Source organism: Eumetopias jubatus, unplaced genomic scaffold (assembly GCF_037043125.1).
Source record: "Eumetopias jubatus isolate StellerSeaLion01/CBP00866 unplaced genomic scaffold, mEumJub1_p1.0 scaffold_1, whole genome shotgun sequence".
NCBI classification, from domain to species: Eukaryota; Metazoa; Chordata; class Mammalia; order Carnivora; family Otariidae; genus Eumetopias; species Eumetopias jubatus.
This window is the reverse complement of record NW_028274807.1, coordinates 162,127,386-162,150,284: the sequence shown is the minus strand read 5'-3', so window position 1 is coordinate 162,150,284 and position 22,899 is coordinate 162,127,386. Positions and strand designations below refer to the sequence as shown.

The 22,899-nt window shown below is 50.5% G+C and overlaps 1 protein-coding gene across 1 annotated transcript in view; it reads left to right on the top strand.

The window, feature by feature from the left end:
• Positions 1-2,164, top strand: part of NUP210 (nucleoporin 210) — a 106,258-nt gene extending 104,094 nt beyond the window's left edge. The window contains exon 40 of the mRNA XM_028101643.2: positions 772-2,164. Within this exon, the coding sequence (XP_027957444.1) occupies positions 772-872 (101 nt within the window). The 3' untranslated portion in view covers positions 873-2,164. The remainder of the gene's footprint in view (positions 1-771) is intronic.
• Positions 2,165-22,899: the final 20,735 nt, after the last annotated feature.

Genomic DNA, 22,899 nt, shown 5'->3' with positions numbered 1-22,899 from the left:
GACCCTGTACGGCTCCAGGGGACACTTCTCCCTGTGAGAAGGGCAGTGCCTGACCATGAGGGTGCATGGCAACCCTTATGTCTTCTGTGTTCCATTGGAGGGTTCTCTCCCCTGAACAGTCGTCTACGGAGCCTAAGGGGGCATGGCCAGGCTTCAAAGAATCTGAATTTTTTGGAAGAGAACGGTTTTGTGCATAGATGCATTTTCCTGGGTGACAAGATCCCGCATGCATCCTGGACCCCTAGAACCATAGCCTTCCACAAACGTTCCCCAGCCACCCTGGCAGTGGGCATTCACCTTTTCTAATCCCATCTCCCAATACACCCCTCCCTCTGTGTGTTGGAGCCACTGTGGAATTTGGCATTATCTCTTGAACACTCCAGACTCTTTCGCTCACATTGGAGTCTTTGTTCCTGCAGCTTCCTCTGCCCAAGGAGCAGTTCCTGCCCAGATGGACAGGCTGTCCTCCGTGCATGCCCTGCGGACTCATGGATGCTTCCATGTGGTCCTGAGACCCACTCCTTGCTCTCTCCCACAGGTCTGCTGTGGGGGGTCAGGGCTTACGCTCCAGGCCTCTCTGCGTGTCCGGCCATCACCTGTTCCTTGGGTGACATCAGACCGCCGGCCCAGGGCTGCCTGGGGGTGTGGTGGGGGCGGGTGGCTGACACTTCTTCTATCGGGAGCTGTTCTGACGTGGGCACTGAGGAATCCCTGAGGAAGGCCGAGCTCTCCCATCTGCTCTGTCACTCACTTCTTCTCTCTCCACTCTAGATTTCGCTGCCTCGTCGCCGACGCCTTTCAACGCACTGCCTCCCAGCCGTAGAGCCAGCCCGCACTCGGGGCTGTGGAGCCCTGCATACACCTCCCACTAGCCAGTGGGCCGGCCCTGCGCCCCCACGGTGGGGACAGCGCCAGGCCCTCCTCGCTGCCTGCTCTGTTCTGTAGTTCAGGCTGTGCCTGCTAGATGCTGCTTACACGCAGGAATTCCAGTTGGCTTTGGTTTGGTTTTGTTCTTAGCCTTTGCGAAGACACTGGTTCATTCCTTCGTGCCTGGTTGTCTGGGGTTTCTGGACAACATGTAATCATGCTTTTCTTTCTCTCCAGTCTCTAGAACCACTCTCTTCTTAAGACTTTGAGCAGGCAGAAGCTCCATTTCCTAGGAGGGGATGTGACTGCGGTGGCCTCAGGGAAAGGACTTTTTAATCACTTCATTTTTGTGGGGTGTTCCCCTCACGTGAAAACTTTACCCCTAGTCTGGCTCCTGCTAGGAGATGAGGGGAGGGAACAGACATGAGTGTCAGGTGCGGGCCCCATGACTGCACAGAAGCCTCAGGAACGCAGCGGCGGGGACCCCGTGCTGGCTCAGCCTCCCCCGGGGGGGGCGGGGAACGCTCACGTGCCACGGGAGCCGGGAGCCGGGCTGCTTTCTGCCCCTCTGTGGGCCACTGTGACTAAGCATGGGAACGTCTCCTGGACATGGCCACAGCACCATTGGGATGTCCTGTGGGGTCTGGTTCCTTCTCCCTCTCCCGGCCTCTCTATGGAATCGTAGTTAGGAAGATGACCTTGAGCCAGAGACCGGGCTCTGTTCTTCTGTGTGTTCTCCTGGAGAAGCCACTGTGTTCCACCCAAGCACAAAGACCCCGTGTTATCTGTTCCTCCTTTTGCATCTCAGCACACCTGAGCCTCTGGCCCGCCCGGTGCGGGCACCAGTCTCCCCATGGCATCCCTCCCTGGCAGGCCCCGGAGCCCGACCTGGCCAGCGAGGGCGGTGGGCCTGCCCTCCAGGAGAGGGCTGGGAAGGAGAAGATGATGAGGAAAAGGCCCTCCTCCTTCCCAGACCCTTGTTCATTCAGCATCGGAGGCCCCAGAACGCGGCCCCCTCTGCCCTAGGCCGAGAGCCGTGCCACTCTCAGGATGAACTGGGACGCCCCGCAGGGCCAGGTATGCGTGGCCACTGTGTGTGGGGAGTCGTCCGCTTGACTCTGAGCCACAAGTGTGAATCCACTTCAGGCCTCTAGGGCTGGACCATGTGATTTATTTTTGTAAACCTGGAGACAGGAAGAATTGTGCCTTGCATATTACTTGAGCTCAAACTGACAACTTGGATGTAAATAGGCGCGTTTCTACTTGGTTTATTTAATAAAGCTCTCTAATTTCGTAAGAGGGGCGTGCTCATTGCCAGAATTGCAGGCATCCTGCCTGGGGAGCAGGTCTGTTCTGCTGCCCCTCTGTGCCACACTCCCCTTCTCTGACTGGCCACCAAGGACTCCCTCCCGTGCTGTCTTCCCATGGCTGCCAGCCCTGAGGACATGGCAGCGCTGCCCACATGTCACCGGGTACCACCACGGCCCCCCCCTCCTTCCCTCGCTGTTCCTTCCTCCTGCCCTTCCTGCCCTCCTGCCCCACTGGCTTCCACCCCCACTTTCCTCAGAAGCTGACCTCCCTGGGATCACCATCCCCCTGCTTACTGGGCCCCAGCCCCTCCCCCTCTGTCCCAGTGCTTGCTCCCCTCAGGGGTGGTCCCCTGCCGTCCCTCCATGACCCCCCGCCGGGCCTAGCCTTCTGCTTTCACAAAGTACTCACGGGCTCACCCCGAGGGCCCGAGGCAGGTTCTGCTGTCCTGTGTCGTGGGTGCAGGAGTGGAGCAGATGCCTAGAGAGACCAATTGGCTGCCCAAGGTGGCAGGCTGCCCGGAGCTGCCTCTGGTCGAGGCCGCCTGTCCCCTACATCACCCGCCTTCATCCTTAGGACCCAGACCACTGACTCGGAGCTGGGTGGAGAGTGGCCACAATACACTCTAGGTCTTCCAGCCCTTTTGGCAGCTGGAAACCAATAATGCAACTACATTATGGGGACAGAATGTGAGCAATGGTGTCCCGTGCAGCTTGTGAAACGGACTAACGGGAGGTGGTGCCCCCCCCACGCCACGTTGTCCCTCCCCTGGCTGGGCAGAACGGGTAGGGGCCACCAGAACGGCTAGGCCGTTGTCTGTGGAGCCTGTGCGCGGACCCAGGACGGCCTCCCTTGACAGGAGAGAAGGACACTCCCAGGAGCTTCAAGGTCAAGTGGGTCTTCTGCCGCGGCCAAACCTCATCCCAATGGATTCAATGGCAGCGCCCGAAAGCAAGCCTGGCGGCCGAGCTCTGTGCCCCCTCCTGCAAGCCATACCCCACATCTAGCCACCGCCTGGCCAGAGCTCTGCCCCCGCCACCATGGACACACTTGCACCTGCACGACTCAGGTCCCCTCCTCGGGCCCTCCTTGCCCATACCCTACATCTGGCCAGTCTCTCATGAATCTGCCCTTTTCTTGGCCCAGGGCCCCCTAACCCCCAGCATGAGGTCCCAGTCTCCCCACCGGCCTCCCTGCCCCAGCATCTCCTCATCTCAGTTGCCCCATTCCCGCCCCCGGCTGCTCACAGATCTGACCGTCACCCCCTCGTGCTTACATGCTGCGACAGCCCAGCCTGCCCCTGGGGTGGCTGCCACCCCTTGGTACACATCCAGCAAACTGCAGTTTCCCAGACAGGTTCTGCCCCTTCACCTCTGCTCTTTCTCCTCAGGTAGAAGCTGCCCCCCCAGGCCCTGGGGCTTTGATACCAGCCAGGGCTGGGGTGGGTCCTACACCCACCTTCTCCTGCCTGTGTGTTCTTGCTCTGGTCTCTTCCCCACTCTGGGCTTCAGTTTTCTCCTCTGCGAAGTGGGCACAGCAGTGCCTTCAGAGTTACTGTAAAAATCAGCAAGATGCCATGTGTGAGGCTTTCTTCCTTGGGCAGTGGGTTGGTGAAGAGGAGTGCCCTCTCTCCCGGAGGAAATGGCTGGTCTGACTCTCAGAAGGGATGGCTGGGGTGTGGGGAGGCCCCAGCTCCTTGCGGATGGCTCTGTGGGGCAGATCTGGCACTGAGGGCCCCAGGCAATGGGGGTGACTGGGCACAGAAGTGCTTGGGGGACAAGGGCCAACTTTAGGATTTGTAAGCCCATGTCATGGCCTGCCCACACTGAGAAGCTAAGTGCATAAGCTAAAAAGCTAAAAGCACCATCGGTGCCCTGGGCCTGGTTTCCCTGATTGGGAAATGAGGAGGACACTGTCCTCACGAGGCTCCTATGAGGACAAGATAAGCTGATAGATGGGAGGTGCAGTGTCCACATGTGCTCCTGTCACTGTTGTTGGGGAAAACTGGTACGGGGCCCGTAAGGAGTCCAGATGGAGACAGAGCATTTGTTTGCAGAATGGTGCGATAGACAGCAAGTGAGCAGGAGGGAGGGTGCTCCCCCCGTCCACTGGACCTCTGCTGTCATTCCCTATGCTGTGTTGCCATTGTCTGACCCCACTACCCCTTCCCAGCTGGGACCTCCTTGAGGCTGGGTCTACCACGGTCCCGGGACCCGGCACACGGAAAAACCTAGAAAGCATTCAACCTATGTTCAGCACAGGGCCTGCCTGGCATGCAGCACTCAATTTAAGCGTCAGTATTGCTTTCAGGGAGGCCTCCTCACCGACACAAGATGGCTGCCAAGATCCAGGCATCACATCACAACCAGACATGGCAGCATCCACAAGAAGAAGAGAAGCAGAGAGACAAGCTCTCCCTGTCTCCTTCTAAGGACTAAAGGCGTCTTCCCTGGAAGGCTCCTCAGCAGACAGCTCCCTCCCTGTCTGTAGCTGGGGTTGGTTCTCATGGCTAGTGAGGACAATGGGATGATCACACCCACGTATGGTGATCCTTCAGGGTTGACTGGGTGTCAGCATGTCAACCCCCTCAACTTCTTTCAGATCAAAATAGAAAGGTCTCTGCATCTGCTCAGTTGGTTTCCCCTTGGATATGGTATTTTCTTCCCTTTACCCATCTCAGATACCATAGAGAGATGGCCAGACACGCAGGCAGGAGGCCTGGGCCTTCTTATGCTCAGAGGTGACCACCATTTTAAAGTACTCACAAAGACAGCAAACACACGTACTGCCAGAAGAAGGCCGACCTTGCCAGAAGTGAGTGCATTGACAAAACCAGAGAACACCCAGCATGTTCAGCTTTCTGCTCCCAAACCATGCAACTTTCACTCTCTAAAGGGTGCCAAAAAATGCTTTTAGCACCATTTAGCGCTAAAAATACAGTATTGCATATAGATTTTTTTTTCCTCCAGAATTCCTAAGTTTGGAAAAAATTAACTCTCTGTATCTGCTTCTCCGTGTGTGTGTGTGTGTGTGTGTGTGTGTGTGTGTGTGTGTGTGTGTGTATCTTGGGCGCTCTGGAAATGTTACATCTCAAGGTTGGATGGACTGGCTAGGAGAAAGCCCAGGACCTGGGGCATCCAGGATGAATGGCAAAGGTCTGGGCTAGTGGGGAGTGTGTGAAGCTTAGAGATCAGGTGGCCAGGAGCGTAGACCTGCCTGCTGGGGCTAGAGAGCAATCATTTTACCTTTCTGGACCACAGCAGTTCCCTATTGTATAAAGTGGCCATTCTAACATTTGCCTGCCCACCGCCCTGAGTGGCTACCAGCGGGAAGCAGGTGCATTATCATCCCAGCCTTCTCCCTCTTTGCAAACACACCCCTTAGAGGTTGCGTATATTCCCTCCCCATGGAAGTTGGCCATGGTCCTATGACTTGACATGGTAGAATGTGGTGGAAGTGACAGCATGTCAGTTCAGAGCCTGGGCTTAAAGAGGCCTCCAGTGTCCACTCACCCTTCTTGTGCTTCTGCCTTTGACATAATAATAAGGAAGTTCAGGTAACTGCTGGTCCAGGGAGGAGGAAAGACACCTAAAAGGGACCTGAAATGAATCTGCCCATCCTGGATCCACTGACCTGCAGACCCATGGCAGCATTATTGTGGCAGTAGGTGATTGATACAACGCGTGATACGGATTCCCCTCTGGCTGAACCATTGAAGGCTAGCTTCCTGCCACTTGTCAGAGAGTCTGACTGACATAGCTGGACCCTGGGTGGATCCATCCTGCTGGGACAGGGTTTTCTGGGTGGCCCTGGCAAATGGGTGGAAGGGCATGGGGCCAAGCACTCAGGCAGGAGCCTCCAAGGACGAAAGGCACAGAAACACCATCTGGTGCAGGGTCTTCCTCTCCCTGAGCTCCTATTTCCTCCATCCTGGGTGGGGATGCCATCAGCCACACATTCATGGAAACATGGCTCTGAAGGATTCCTTGCTCCATTGGTGTGGGTCCTACACCCAAAGGAAAACCGTGGAGGTGGGACCACACAGGGAAGGATATGTTTGGGATGGTTTGTTGAATGAATACAAGAATGAGCCCCATGAAGGACTAAGTGACTTGTGGGCTTTCCTCCATCACGGGCTCTAGCTTTCTGGAACACCCTGAGCGTCAGGTCAGTGGGGAGAGGAGCCAGGCCGAGAAAGGAAGGTAGCAGCTGAAATTCTTAAGTCCCTTACACCCCAAAGGCCCAAGGTGGCTGGGGAGGCTGTCCCAGCCTCTCCAGCCACCTCCATGCCACCTAGACCAGGGCCAAGCAAAGACAGCCTGGCAGGTAGCTACCTCCTCCCACAGCCAGCCATGGCTCCCTATGGCCAGTGTGGCTTTTAGAAGAGGTCTGGGGCCACCCAAGCAAGCAAAGCTGCCGACATTTATTGCAACCCTCCCCCAACCAGGCACATGCCAAGCCCTTTCCCATCTCTAGTTCACTTTGTCATCACCTCAGCTCTTCACAGATGGGGAAACTGAGGCACGCAAGTTTAAGCCACTCTTCTGGTGTCCCTCAACTGGCAAGCAGCAGAACCAGAATTCAGATCCACGCAGACTGGCATCAGGTTTGCTGTTCCACCCCGGTTCTTGCCTCTGCCCATCTGGAGCAGGCGGTGGGGGGACCCCCGCCCCTGCAGGGGAAGGCTGTGTGGGCAGGGAGCCAGGGCCTGCATCCCCCCTTCCAAGCAGCTCTACTTCGGGCTGTCCCATGGGTCATTTTATTTTTTTCATAAAGAAAAATAACTGAATATAGAAAAGTACAAAGCGTGATAAGACAGCCTCCTGTGCCTTCCACTTGGTGTGCGCCACCGGGAGCATGCACTCCCAGGCTGAGGTGGTGGTGGTGGTTAAACAAACAAAAAACTGCAAATATGACTTGCATCTCATTTACCCCTCTGTCTTCTCTTCCTTGCCTCCCTTCTCAGAGGTAGCTAGCTACCTTCATAAATTTGCAGCATACCCTTCCAAAGCAACTTTTATTGTTAAGAATAAGCATCTGTAAATAAAATATTCCTGTTTTTGTGTGTATTTCTATGACTTTGTGTGACTGTGGCCACACTTTGTCTGACTCAGCTCTTGTTTTTTCCCTCAGATGTCATGTATTATTCTGTTGTATAGCTACTATTCAACTTATTCTTCATTCCCCACTTGCTGGACAGCAAGCTTATTTCTGAGTTTTGCTGTACTGAACAGTGCTCCAGCAAATGTTCCTGTTCATGACTCTGTGGGCCCGGGGGCTGGAGCTTCTCAGCAGGTGGGGATATCAAGGCATGGAGCTGCTGAGGCAAAGGGTATGTCCATTATAAGTTTGCCTCGATGGTGCTAAATTGATTTCCAAAGCATTGCATGATTCCCACACCCACCAGCTGGACACAAGAGCTGGACAATTCTGTTCCCCCCCATCCCTGTCAGCACACCACACTGTCATTCATGTATATTTATTTTTGCTGGTTTGGAGGGTGAAGTTGACTGTTATAAGTTTAATTCAAGTTCTTGGATTACTACTGAAGGTGAACTTTTTTGTTTGTTTATTGGTCATTTATATTTTTCTCTGTGTATTGTCTGTCCTCCACCCAAATGTTGACTTTTTTTAAACTTATTTGTCACTCCAGAAGAGAAATACTGGGGTGCCTGGGCGGCTCCATCAGTTAAGCATCTGACTCTTGGTTTCAGCTCTGGTCATGATCTCATGGGTCGTGGGATGGAGCCCCATGTGAGGCTCCATGCTCAGCACGGAGTCTACTTAGGATTCTCTGCCTCTCCCTCTCCCTCTGCCCCTACCCCCACTCGTGCTCTCTCTCTCTCTCTCTCTTAAATAAATAAATAAATAAATAAATAAATAAATAAATAAATAAAATCTTAAAAAAAAAGAAATACTATAAAATACCTATTCATATGCCCAGTTTTGTATTCAATGTATCAGTTAGCTATTGCTTCGTAACAAACTCACCCCCTTCCCCCAATCTCAGTATCTTAAATTAATTCTCATGAGTCCAGGGGTCAAGTAATCTAGGCTGGGCTCAGCTGGAAGTGGCTCTGTTCTGTGTGTCTCTCATCCTCCTCTCAGGACCCACAGGATGGGTGAGACATGTCCCTCTCATGGTGACAACCTAGATAGAAGAGAGCAAGTGGGAACACCATCCAGCTTCTTGAGCGCTAGGCTGGGACTGGCATGCTATCTCTGCCCTTGAACCTATTGGACTAAACAAGTCATGTGTCTGAATCTAGAAGCAGGGCTTGGGGTATAGATTCTCCCTTTGCTGGGAGGACTTAACAAAGCCACACAACGTAGGGTGTGAAAGGAGGGGAGAAGAATCAAGGTCATTGATGCAAATTTGTCACAGTTGTCTTTTTTGTTTTGATCAGTGGCAGCTCTGTATTCAAGATACACACCAATACTTTACATATTGATATTTTGTCTGAGGTCTTCTGCTTCTGTTGGTCTAGTTCAATTCCCTCATTGTACAGATGGGAGAGCTGAGGCCCAGAGACGTGAAGGGACGAGGCCAGGGTCACCTGAGTAACACACTGTGTCATAGCCCCCTCCCCTGACATTCAAGGTCCCCACCTGATGGTACTGGCCACTGCAGCTGAGACAGCTCACATGGGTGTACGAACAGATCCCCGCGAGCGTTTTACCCTATGATTAATTCTCGAGGAGCCGGTTTAGATCCACGATTTTTTCATCAAGTGAAGTGAGCAATCTCAGTGCTTAAAGAGTGAGAAAAGGAAGAAACCAAAACCCAAGACCATGAGTTCGGTGATTGTCTATTATTTTGTTAAGTTTTATGTTGTATGTAATTAGCAAATGAAATTCTGTGGAGGATTTCATTAGCAGCCTCATCAGGTGACCACTTTCATCTGGGGAGTATTTACTGAAAGCAAATAAAGACCATTTATAAGAACCGGGAAAATGGAATCTGAAAGACCCATTGCTTCACTGCAGTAAGGCATAATCACCCCAGAGCAGCGGCACTCCCTCCCTTAGGACGCTGCCCCACGGAGGAGGGGTAAGGCAAAGGCAGCAGCCCCTGAGCCTGGCAGATGGGGCCCAGGCACAGAGTAGAACTCCTGCCTCTGCAACTTACCAGCCAGGTGACCTTGACCTTGGGTAAGCCACACCATCTCTCTGAGCCTCAGTTTCTCTGTCTGTAAAACAGTGATTACAATATGACTTCCTCCAGAGGTTTGCTGTGTGGGCTTAATGAGCTAGAAAACCCCCTGCACGGTGGGTACAGATATGTGGTGCTTGAAAATGTGAACTTTTCTTCCTTCCTCTCTCTGGGTGGTCTGAGACAGCCACCCTTGCTCTCTCGGGGGCCATGACACTACCCTCTGGGAGCCTTTCCACAGCAGTCCCCTCCACCACCTGCCAACCGAGCAAATCAGTTATCAAGCCTGGGCTCATAAGCATGCGTGTGACAGGCCAGGCAGATGACATGCCTGAGGAGCTGGTGGTGGGGACTGTGACCTGGAGTGCATGACCTCACCCTCTTGGCTCCAGCTGCCCCGTGGGGATAAAAGCCAGTGGGGTTTTCTAGAAATTCCTAAAATCCAACTTTGGGGTTGGAAGGGGTAAAACCTTCGACTTTATAAATAGTGGTAATAAAATTCATGGTTAAAGAATAGAAAAAAACAACTGGTGTGGGCCAAAGAAACCAGTTTTCAATCTGAATTTCATAAAGGGTACAATTCTCTGCGTGTATCTCCACGTTCCCTTCCCATGGCCCTGGCAGACATTGCTAATCGCTCTGCGCACTCTTTCCCACTCCGCTCAGGCAGGACTTAATCCAGCAGCTGCAGCCAGTCAGCTGGGGTCGATAGAGGAGCCCTTCATCTTAGAGCTGGAGAATGACTGGTTTTTGCTCACCCATAATGAAAGCTGTGAAGATATTAGCTTTTCTCTGGCAACTTGCCCTGGATGGACACAGAGAGAGGAAGAGACAGAGGGAGTGGCTAAAAGATGCTGTGTATGCTAGAAGGTTTTTTACCCCTGTTCAAAATTATAGGTTTGGAGCTGAAGCATCTTAAAATGCAGAAGGAGCAGACGACGGCTGCAGCCCTGGCTCCTTGCTCCTACGGCCCACATGTTCCAGATGCAGTGGGCAGGGGACCGCATGCGGGTGGGGTGCAGGGTGTTCAAATGTGCAAATATAATCATTTTGTTGTTTTCAGGAACCACTGACATGATATTTCCCATGAGTGGGCAAGAGGAGAATGTGAGCTCATGATCTAAATCAAAGAACAATTCTCAAGGGCTGGAGGCAGATTCATGTTGGCTTCCAAGTCAATAATTCTGTTCCCTAAGCCAGGAAAGTTGAGTTGCTGTTATCACCTCCAAGGGATGTTGGCACTCTTTATCAATGCCCTGCTTGCCCATGTATTTACTCTCCAAAGATTTATTAGCTCAAGTTATGTGTTGGCAGCTTCCCAAGGAGCCAGCGGGAATGAGGGCAAGGGGAGGAGTGTGCAAGTCAGAAAGTCAGATGGGGTTTCTTTATGGAGGGGCTGGGAGGGAAACAGACAAGCACCTTCTATGGGATAGAAAGTGCTAGAACCTTGGAGAAGGACTGTGCCAGGTTGGTGGGTCAGAGGAGAGTCCTAGGAGGAGGTAAGTCCGAACCTGAGCTGAAACAATGGGCGTCTCAGCAGAGGCACCAGTTTGAGTGCAAGGTCAGAAACTCAGGTAGGGACAGTAAGTGATGAGCAGTAGGAAGGAACAGGTAGTAGCCTGAGTTTGAATCCTCACCTGTTCGGAATGGAGCTGTGGCATATTGTGCTGGGTATAAAAAGCTCTCAGCCCTCAGACTCAGGGGATGATGGCAGGTACTGATTTGGGATGACTGAGATCACTGCATTCAAAACACCGACACCCTGTTTCTCCCAGTCTTGTAATACTCCCCCTACACTTTGGGGACACGTGGCCTGGGTGGAGATGTTCTGAAGTCAGGATAGCCAAAGAGAAGTCAGCAAAATTGATTCTTTCCCATCTCCCTGGACTCTTTTTGAGGTTTCTCACATTTTGAATTACAAAAAGGATAAAACCCATTCAATAAAATTTCACATGATTTCAGGTTCTGAGGAGGGTATTTAATTTGGATAATTAGAATCTATTTTATCAAGTCATATCATAAAGTATTCTAATTATGGTCAATCCTCATCGCATTTCATCCTGCAAAATGTTGAATACGTTCTCTTTCCTATTAATAAAAGTATACCTTTAAACATAGGGTGAGAGATCATAGATGCCAACTTATAAAGGTTGGGGGGGGATGGAGTTTTGTGAAAATTCTATGAGAGTCAACAAAACATTGTAAAACCTCTCCCATAGGCAATGGGGAGCCATGGATGGTGCCTGAGCAGGAGCCTGATGTGTTTGAGCTAAAAGAGGTCTCCTAGGGGTAAATGGGTGTGAGGGTGGAATCCCCTCAGTGGTAGCTGACAGGATGACTGGTCAATCTGGGGAAAATATGCGCCATCGTCTTGCTCTGCCCCTTTGTCCTTCATCCAGTCTCCCCTAGGCTTCTGCTTCTGGTCCTATCTGGCCAGTCCCCTCCTCTCTCTCTCTGGGCCTCAGTGTCCCCCTCAGTTCTGATCAGGTGCTCCCAGCTCCAAGGGGCTGAGGGTCCAGGGAAGGAGTAGCCCCAGTGCCCCGGCCCCAGCTTGCCCACTGAGCCAGGTCTTCAGGGAGCACATCCACTGCCCTCGAAGGACTGCCTGGTCCACGGCCATAGAGAGGTTAAACAGCAGAGGGAGAGCTAAGCAGGTCTGGGTGGGCTCGAGGGCCAGCTCCCCGCCCAACCCTGGCCCGATTTAACTGACAGTGACCACTGTGAGGGTCTGAAGGAAACAACAAGCAGCTGCTGGCTCTCCCTGCCTGCCTCAGGACATCTAAGAGAGAGACTAGTCCTCCAATTGACAGCATGGCCGTCACTGGGAGTCCCGCCCCAGACCTGGTGGATCAGAACTTGCATTTCAACAAGCCCCCCCAGGGGTTTGTATGTACTTTTCTTTCTTTTTTTTTTTAAAGATTTTATTTATTTATGTGAGAGAGAGAGAATGAGAGACAGAGAGCATGAGAGGGAAGAGGGTCAGAGGGAGAAGCAGACTCCCTGCCGAGCAGGGAGCCTGATGTGGGACTCGATCCCGGGACTCCAGGATCATGACCTGAGCCGAAGGCAGTAGCTTAAACAACTGAGCCACCCAGGCGCCCTGTATGTACTTTTCTAATTACAGGATAATTTGAGCTAACTGAAGCAGAAACTATAGATAAGCAAGAAGAAAAGGAACATCACCTCAGTCCCTCTGCTGATTGCTAACTCCATTTCGATTTGCTGTGCTTTCTTACAAGATTTTTTTTCTTTTACATATATGCATACAGAGAAATCGTTTTTCTTAGAGAAATGTCAGCAAGCTGTAGCGATTTTGTAACCTACATTCTTCATGCATGTAAATATATCACAGGCATCTTGCCATGTCAGTAAGTATGGGTCTGTATCCATTAGTCATTCATTCATTAATGCGGACAACCTTTCAACAAACGCTGAGCAACCGCTGTGTGCCAGGCACTGTGCTAGACTCTGATTTACACTGGGAAACAAAACAGATCAGTTCCTACCTTTGTGAAGCTTACAGTTCAATTGGGGGGAAAGATAAACCAAGAATCATACCAATCCAGGGGCCATTGTAAATATAACGGGTTCCTGCAAGACCCGTGTTATTGGGGGATTTGACCTGGGCAGGGAGGCCCTCCCCAAAGGAAGTGATGACTGGGCTGGGATTTGAAGAGGGAGTAGTAGTTAACCAAGAAAGGAGAGGAGGGAAGAGCGATCCGGGCAGGAGGAACAGCGTGTGGAAGGGCTCGAAGCGGAAAGGGATGTGGCTATTATGGCAGATAGAGAGCAGGAGGAAAATGCTGCAAGAGGAACAGCAGATGCGGGCGGAGGCCAGCTGCCTGGCTTGGGTACAGCACAAGTCACTAAACCCGACCCTGGGGATGGGCACTCAGCTTGCTTCTAGTGTTTTACTGTTACAAATGTTTCCAATGCTTGACTGTTCACTGAAATGAACACCCTCGTGCACACAGCTCTGTGCACTTGTCTGATCATTTCCCTAGGATAAATTCCTAAACGTGAGCATGTGCTTTCCTCTGGGGTGGGGGGGGGTCTGGAAAGTTGTTAAGCCCAAATTCCAACCTAGATGTAATTTCCAGAAGCCCCTCCTCCATCAACCAGCCGCCCCAGTTCTGTGGCTACTCCCGCTCCAGTCACATCAGTGGAGTCAACTCCAGTTGGCCCCAACAGCCCGAGATGGGAGCCAAAGTCCAGCTGAGGACAAAAGCAGCTGAGGGTCCCTGCTGACGGGAGGGACGGTGCTCACAATCCTGAACTTCTGTTACCCCCTCAGCCCAGACTGCCCTGGGTACCGGGGCCCTGAGAGGCCTCCAACCCACGCCTGCCCCTCCAGAGCTCATGGTCCAGTGCAGGGAGAGCCCAGGCTTAAGCCAGGGCCAGAGTGGGAGGAGTCCTGAGGAAGCTCGGAGGAGGCCCCGGCCTAGTGTGGGGAGGGGATAGTCAGGGAGGGCTGCCTGGAAGAGGAGACACTTGTTCAGGCATCTCGATGGAATAATTAAAGGTCTCCTGGTGGACAAGAGAAAGAGAGAAGAGTTCCCGAGAAGAGGGAACAGCACTTGCTAAGCCGACCAGGGACAGGACAAGGAATTGCGTACGTGCTGGGTAGGCAGTGATGGTGGCAGGGAGGGGCATGGCTGAGATCAGGGGAGCGTGGAGGTTGTGTGGCTAGGGCAGGGCTTCTGCGGTCTCCTGTAAACATTTAAGTGAGTGAAGTGAGGGGCTGGACCAGGCCATTGTTTTCCACGTGCAGGCTCTGGACCCAGAAGGCCTGGGTTTGAGCGGTGTGACTGTGAGCAAGTTACTGAACCTCTCTGTGTGTCCGTTTCCTCAGCTGGGAAATGGAAGCAGCAGCAGTACCTCTGTCATTTGGGCTGATTTGACATTAAATGAGTTAATTAATAGAAAGTAGTGGGTGGACTCCCTGGCCTACACAGGGCCAGCTGGAGACCAAGGAGAGGTCACTCACCTCCCCACTGGGTTTCTGCAGCTACGGTGTGGACCAAACGGAAGCTCTCTCGCAAGGCGGCAGGGGGCGGGGGGGCTTGTACATATTCAACAGCGTCCAGCATGTGCACAGGTGCCCGGCCCCCTGCTAGGCAGACTCATTTCTCTCACGGGCTGACACTGTAGTGGAGGGAGACGGAAAAACCACAAACACATAAGATCGTCTCAGAGATCATGGTCAGTGCCGCAAGAAGCATAAAACCAGATTGTAGAAGAGAGGAAGATAGCAGCAGGTGGGATGCTTCTTCAGTCTGGCGTTGTCAGGGAGGACTTCTGCAGCAGTGAGATTTGAGTTGAGATCTTAGTATCAAGGAACCAGCAAAGAGGGGACAGGAAGAATGTTCGAGACTGAAGGAACAGCACATGCAAAGGCCCAGACGTGGGAAGGCTAGCCGTGTGATTGTGGAAGAGCAAGGGGACCATGTGGCTGGAATAGGGTTGCCAGATTTAGCAAATAAAAATATAGAACACCTGGTGAAATTTCTGAAATGAGAATTTCAGATAAACAGCAAATGATTTTTTAGTTACAAGTATGTCCCAAACGTGGCATAGGATATACTTATAACTAAAAAGAATCATTTGCCTTTCATTTGAAATTCCAGTTTAACTGGGCACCCTGTATTTCATCTGGCAATCCTAGGCCAGGGGGGAGGGGTGGGGCGTGCAGGAGAGAGAGTTGGAGGAGATGAGTCAGCAACAGAGGCTTGGCAGGCCTGGGGAGGCGGCTGCATGTTATTCCAAGGGTCATGGTTAACAGGGGCCGTGGCCTCCAGCCTCCAGCTTGGTGCAGGTGCTAACTGGGTGGGCGTTCTTCACTTAATGGAGGAAGCGTCTGTCGGGGACCCCAGAACAAGTGATTCAAGTTACCCACGTTACGAAGAGCCCTCCAGAAGATGATTCATCCCAAGTAACAGGCAAGAGAGCTAGGGCTGCACATGCTCCTCGGAGGCGAAAACATCCCTTATAGAAGTGACAGGGAGGGGTGGCGTTCGGAGGTAGTACGGGAGTGATGTTAAAATTAGAACAACCGTGTTCTCTTAATTAGAAATGCAGTCAGTGCCACATGAATCTGTAATGGGCTTCCTTGCAGACTTCCGGAAGGGGGAGTCTGGACAGGGTCAGCCGTGTACATATTTATGAGGATCCAGGAAAGGGTTCCCTGGGGGATGCAGGCCTGCCTGCTTCCAGGAGAGGCACAGCGGGGAGGCGTGGGTGCTAATCCCTGCTCTGCCACCAACTAGATGATTCTCTGTGACCTCAGGCATGCCCTGCTCTCTCTGAGCCTCAGTTTCCTCATGTGTCCAGGAGAGGGGCCCTGCGCTGGGGGAGATGGAGGGAGGAATCAAGTTCAAGATAGGATCCTAAGAGATGAGGGCCAGACGGAGGAGGTGACTCTGAGCCACCCTCCAGCAGGATCAGGGATTGTCGTGTGGGCTCTGCTGCATTCACAGACTCCATGCTCACTGAATGAATGATTAGATGAACGAATGCAAGTGGGCTCTTTGGCAAACCCCTTCCTTCATGTGGGCAGGGCTATTTTAAGATCTCTGCTAGGTCCTGTTTGGCATATCCACACCATGTCACATCAAACATATTAAAAGGCACCCACACGCCTCATTAAATAGAATTTATATATAACTATACCAGCGCTGAGTTGAGGTGCAATTGACTAGTTGACTAATGTTATGTTCTCTGGACATTTAATTAAACATTTATTCATTTTGACGTGTTCGTCAGTATGTTTTTTTCCTCCCTTCCCCACTCCCCTTCTCAAACATATTCGTGGGCCCCTGAGAGGCTCCTGGCTGCAGACTCTAGGGGAGAAGGCCTTGTCCCAGGGCCTCAGGCTCCCCATCTGTAAAAGGGGAGAGTTGCATGTTCCTCCCATGGGATGGGGGGTTGTTAACAGGACACCCCTCAGAGTTATTGCTGTGAGGGCAACTCTGAGTCCCTCTCAGGGAGAGACCATGCTGGGTGATTTACATATTTCCTCAATTAATTGTGTGGCCTCCAACATCCCTCAGTAGTACACATTCTCAATCCCATTTTACATTTGAAAAGCAGACACCTGAGGTAGGGTTAGGACAAGCCCAGTGGGGCCCTAACGCATCTGAGACTAAGTCCCCAAGGTCGTTTGAAATGTGGACAGAAGCGCACCAAACAACATAGGATGACAGGGAGGGAAAGGTCTCTCTTCTTCAGTCCTTCTGATTATATGAAGGAGAAGGGCTCAGCTATGTGCTAATAGGTCTTTAACACCTCTCTGGCACTTGCTAATCTAGAAAGAACAGGCCTCGACTCACAGGGTAGAATGACAACAGTTTCTATCCAGATAGTAACATTTTTTTCATTCTCTTTTATTTTACGGATTACCTTCTAATTATGGCAAGTGATACAGTGTTATTTCAGACTAAATATTTTGGTAAGAAAGCTTTTAAATCAAAGATATTTTGTTAAGAAGAAGTAATTCAAAGAGAAAAACCAAGGGGGCATTTAGGTATCTCCAGTGATGGCCAAATTCACAAATGCAAGATCTGAATGACCAAATTTGGGGTTACATGGTGGGGCTGCCATTAACATGCTGTGTGTCCTCAGACAAGTCACTCTCCCTCTCTGGGCCTCTTCATTTGTAATAAGGGATTGTTGGCCCCGACGAGCTACAGCACTAACAATCTAATTCTGAGGGCTCCTTTATCTGAAGGGAAGATGGAAGTCCTCCATTTAGGCCCAGCAGACAGTGGACCCAGGGCACTTGGCACAGGCCTGAGTCCAGATACTATGCTCTGTGCATGTATGCTCCAGGAGCTGAGGGTGCCAGACCTCAGGAAGGGCTTCAATCGTACCTTGTTGTGTGCTCACAACTATAGCCAGTTACCTGCTTGTAGAAGGTGGGGCAGCTGAGGAGTGAGCATCCTCCCTGATTTACAGAAAAGCAATGATAGAGAAGGTGACAGCAACCACCAGCCAGCCCCGTCCGGACTGACCACACAGTGCTCCCCAGCCACCCACCAGGCAAGGGGCCGAATGGCCAGCTCTGAGGCTTGGTGGTCTGGAACATCAGCGCTGGTGAGGTGGGAGGGGTGGTGGGCAGGGGCTCCAACCTGGAGGGAGCTCTTGCCTCGCTTTTCCTCCTGTAAATACAGGCAGCTGGGCATCATGAGAACCTCTGCCTTTTAATAGGGGAGTTGGAAACATGAATATTTATTGCAGTGGTTGATGTTTGGAACCTTAGTTTATGTTTTTAATTCATCACAATTTCATTGTTTCATTTTTAAATTGATCAGATTGTCTTTGTTCCCCCCCCTTTTTTTTGCCTCTACTGCTTTGAAAATTACACCTTCTCTCTCTCCTTTTCTAATGGCTACTTTGATATTGCTAACACACATACTTAGTTTCCTACTAATGCTTATCGTTTAACAGTGTCTCTATTCCAACTTGGTCTTGGTGATGCTGACAAACCTCTGAGGTGGGGATCCGAGAGCGGAGAAGGAGCAGGACAGTATTATGGCACCTACCCCGTGCCAGGCACCTTTCCGTGTGTTTCCAGATGTGACCCCATTTTACCCTCTGAGCAGCCTGGAAAGGGAGCTTAGTCTCCCCACTTACAGATAAGGAATGTGAAGCTTTAAGAGAGAGTTAAGAGAAGAGAGGTGCCCTGGGCTTATCAGCAAGTTGGTGAAAAAGTGGGACTTCTGAGTCCTGGCTCTACCACTTTTTGTCTGTCTGTCTGCCTATCTGTCCTGTCCAATACTTGTCTGTACTTAATAAAGGGTCGGGCAAGCTGGGAGTGAAGACAAGGAACGCTAGGGGTGGGGGTAAGGGTGTCCAGGGGGAGGAGGGAGCTTCCTCCCTGGTTGTTTGGCTCCTCATTCCTGCTAGTGAGGGTTCAGGGAGCCAGGGAGCCTGGCAGAGCTCTGAGAAGGACCCTTGTGCTGATTCAGGTCTGAACTAGGAGCTCAGGGACTATCCCTGCCTCATAGGCTTCTTGGTCACTTATTCCCTCATCTATTCATTCATTCATTTATTCATTTATTCATCAGATGTTTCCTGAGCCCTTCTTGGTGGCAGAATGTGGGAGTGGAGGTACAGGGATTAATCAGACACAGTTCCAGCCCGCAGAATGTGGTAAAAATGAGAGGCAGATGTGCATAGAGAATGCAATACCCCGAGATTATTTGTTTTCTGTCAGTTAATTATCATGGCTATATTTTGGAAAGGCAATACATGTGCACATGAGAAACAAGATCTGAACTTTACAAAAGGCTAGAGGGCCAGTCTCCTCCCTACCCCTGGGCTACTGTCATTTCGTAAAAAGGTAAAATATACATGAGGAGGTATAAAGATTTCCGAGGCACCCACTTCCAGCACTATCTGGAGTGCAACCTTCTGGAAATAGTCTATACATATTCAAGCACACAATCTGCATATTCCTTCATATCTTTACACCGTTAGAAACCTCCATGGCTACCGCCTCTGTGCCCAACTTCCGGCACCTCCTCTATCCTAAGGTCGCTCTCGTCGGTCCGTAGAGAGCCACTCAATGTCATCTAAGGTTGCAGAGATTCCACAGAACAGACTCTCCATGATTCCTGAGCATGTGAGTGAGTTTACTGTAAGATAAATTCCTAATACTGGAGTTGTCATGTCCAAGGGTGCGTGCATTTGAAATCTGGAGGACAGTTCCATTCTCCAGTTGTCCTTCAAGGAGCTTGTGCCAATTGTCACCCCAGCAGTGACTAAGAGTCAGTGCTTCCTCCCCCCCACAGCCCCATCAAAGTGGTGAAGACCATCTTTTAAAAATAGCAAGAAGAGGGCGCCTGGATGGCTCAGTCAGTTAAGCGTCAGACTTTGGCTCAGGTCATGATCTCAGGGTCCTGGGATTGAGCCCCACACCCACCCTGACCTGATGAGCTCCCCGTTGAGCCTGCCTAGGGCCCCACACTCAGCGGGGAGTCTGCTTCTCCCTTCCCCCCCCGCCCCTCCCCCTGGCTCATGTGCGCCTGCACGTGCTCTCTCTCGAATAAATAAATAAAATCTTTTTTAAAAAATTAAAAATGAAAATAGCAAGAGGAAGAGCCAAAAGAACCCTCAAGTAGGCTAAGGAAGTCAGAGAGGACTTCTGGAGGGAGGTGCCTCTTGGATTGTGCCTTGTAGGATGGGCAGGAGTTTTCCACTCTGGGGAGTGTGGGAAAGGAGTATCTGGAAGAAGGAACAGCATGTACAAAAATGCAAAGACATTAGAGCATGGGACGTGTCCAAGGCAAGGAAATGCAGCATGGTAGAGTGGAGAGAAGGGCATGTGGGTACCCAGGAACAGGAGGCACTACTTTGACCGCTTTTCTCGGCACCCCTTATGGTAGGGTATGAAAGAAGGCTTCATTTCAGGGTGAGGCTTTGTGAAATAATCAATAAACCACTGGCAGTGGTGCAGGGTTGGGGGGAAACAATGCAGACAGAGCCTGGAGTTCAAGGTCAAGACCTCCTGCCTCTAACTGGCTGAGCGGCCTTGGGCAAGTCACTCTTGTCTTGGGCTTCAACTGCATCATTTGCATGGTGCACCCAACAATCCACACCTGGCTTGTTGGCAGGGCCTCCACGCAGGATTAGGGGAGGATGGCTGCTGCCAGGGCTTAGCAGGCAGTGGCTGTCCTGGCACTCGGGGACTTCAGGTCTCCCCTGGCTTGACTCATCTCGCCTCCCACCTCTCTGGCCTTCTGCGTTCTGCTCATGGCCTTCCACAGTGAGACTCCCCTTACCAAGCAGACACTGCGCCTCCCAGCAGGGCTGCTTGCTCCTCACGCTCGCCGGGAGTGGCAAAATGGGGTGGGAGCCCATGGCACCATGTCCTCCCGGATAGACAGATGTGGCCACAGAAGCACCTCACATCATCACCACAACCAACAAGGGACGGCCAGCTCTACGATGCTGCCCAGGGGCCCTGGAGGCTGGGGTGTCCTGAGGGTGAGACCCTTCTCTCATGCCCCCACCTTCCGGGCTTCAAACCAGGCTAGGGAGTAGGGGACAGCTGCAGAAGTGAGGGATGCGGGCCATCACCTCCTGAGCCCCTGCTGTGTGGCTGGTGCCACATAAGCCATGTTTGCACAAACGGCCCGCTGCTCACCCCCCTTCTTTCCTCCACACCCTTTGCCATGTGGCTTTGTGGCACCTCCCATCCAGAGGGCTGTAAGGGATTACCCTTCCTCTGAACCTGGCTTTGGCCAACAGAATGCGGCCAAGTGAGAGAATGGCAATGCCACCATCCACCTGGGACAACTGCAGCCAGGAGGGGCCTGTCTGAGAGGAGCCCCAAATTAGATCCTTTGTGTGAAAGCTCCCACCCTTAAAATGTTGGCGACCGATTTGCATTATCTTCCCACACCAGTCACCTTGGGTTGGAACCTGCCCCATTCACAGCCTTTGTCCTGGGATCCACTTCAGTCATGGGGCCTGAGAACTATAACTTAACCGTGTCCATCGCAGTGATTCACACAGCTATTTTTTCAAGAGGAAAACAGTGATCTGCGGCTTCTGCTGGCCAGGCCCTGGGCTGGAGGCTGCACAGGTGCACTGAGTGAGGCGAGGGGGGCCAGGCTTCCCCCCAGTTACATCGAGGGCCTCAACTGGGCAGGGGCCCTGGGAGGGCTTCATGCTGAGCTTGGAGAAGGCAATTACCCACCCCTCACTCCCCACCCCACCCCGCTGCCCTGCACCCGATGGGGACTCTGGAAGAAGAATGGTCAGTCTCCTTAATTGAAGCCATTCTAGTAGATATCGTGGGTTTTTTTCTTTTAATAGCTTCATTGAGATATAATTCACATACCACACAGTTCACCCTTTAGAAGTGTACAATTCAATGATGTTCAGTATAGTCACAGAGTTTTACAAACATCACCACTGGTGATCCATTTCGGGATATTGTCTTTACCCCTAAAGAAATCTTCACCTACTCACTACCCCCAGCCCAGCCCTAAACAACCACAAATCTACTTTCTGCTTCTATGGATTTGCCTATTCTGGAAATTGTGTATAAATGGAATCCTACACTCAGTAGTCTTTTGTGACTGATTTCTTCCACTTAGCATGATGTTCGGAAGATTCATCCCTATTATAGCACGTGTTAGTATTTTATTCCATTTTATTACCAAATGATATTCATTGTATGGAAATACCAGGTGTTATTTATCTATTGACCAGCTGATGGACATTTGGGTTGTTTCCTCTTCTTAGCCATTATGAATAATGCTGCTATGAACATTTGTGTACAAGTTTTTGTGAGGAGGTATGTTTTTGATTCTCTTGGCTATATACTTGGGAATTTCTGGGTCATACGGTTTAAACGTTTGAGGAATTGCCCGACTATTTTCCAAAGCAGCTGTACCATACACATTCCCACCAGCAGCACGTGAGGGTTCAATTTCTCTACATCCTTGTCAACACTTATTATTTTTTGTATTATTCATTTTAACCAACCGAGTGGATGTCAAGTGGTTTTGATTTGCATTTTCCTGATGGCTACTAAGGTTGAGCATCTTTTGATGTGCTTATTATATCTTCTTGGGGAGAAATGTCTATTCGGATCCTTTGCCCATTTTATATCAGGGTTATTTCCCTTTTTATTTGTTGAGTTGCAAAAGTTCTTTAAATATTCTAGATACAAGTTTCTAATCAAATACATGATTAGTAAAAACTCTTTTCCTCTGTTCTGTAAGTTGTCATTGCAGTTTCTTGAAAGACAGCCTGTGAGGCACAAATGATCTGAATTTTGGTGATGTCCAATCGACTTTTCCTTTTGTTGCTTATGGTTTGGGCGTCATTTATAAGTCACTGTGGTTTCAAGTTGCATTTCTCTAACAACTAACGATGTGGCGCATCTTTTTTACATACTTATTTGCCACTTGTTTGTCTTCTTTGGTAAGGTGTTCAAATCTTTTTGCCATTTTAAATTGGATTATCTGTCTTATTATGATTAAATTTTAAGAGTTCTTTATATATCCTACACACGAGCCCTTCACTGAATACACACATTGCAAATATCTTCTCCCACACTGTAGCTTACTTTTACTTTTTCTTTTTCTCAACAGTGTCTATGGAAAAGCAAGTTTTTTATTGTGATGAAGTCTAATTTAATGATTTTATCTTTTAAAGTTCATGTTTTCGGTATCATACTTAAGAAATCTTTGCCAAACTGAAGGCCATTAAGATTTGTCCTGTTTTTTTTTCCCCCTAGAAGTTTTATGTATTTAGCTCTTATATTTAAGTCTACTTTCTATTCCAAGTTAATTTTCATAGATGCTATGAGGCATGGGTCAAGAGTCATTCTTTTGCAAGTGAATCTCCTATTATTCTGGCAACATTTGTTAAAAAACTATCCTTACCCTCATCAAGTTGCCTTGTTATCTCTGTTGAAAAGCAACTGTCCATATATGTGTGTAATCTATTTCTGGACTCTCTTCTATTCTATTGATCTTTATGTCTGTCTTGACACCAGTACCACTATTTTGATTACTCTTGCTTTATAATAAGCCTTGAAATCAGGTAGCATGAGT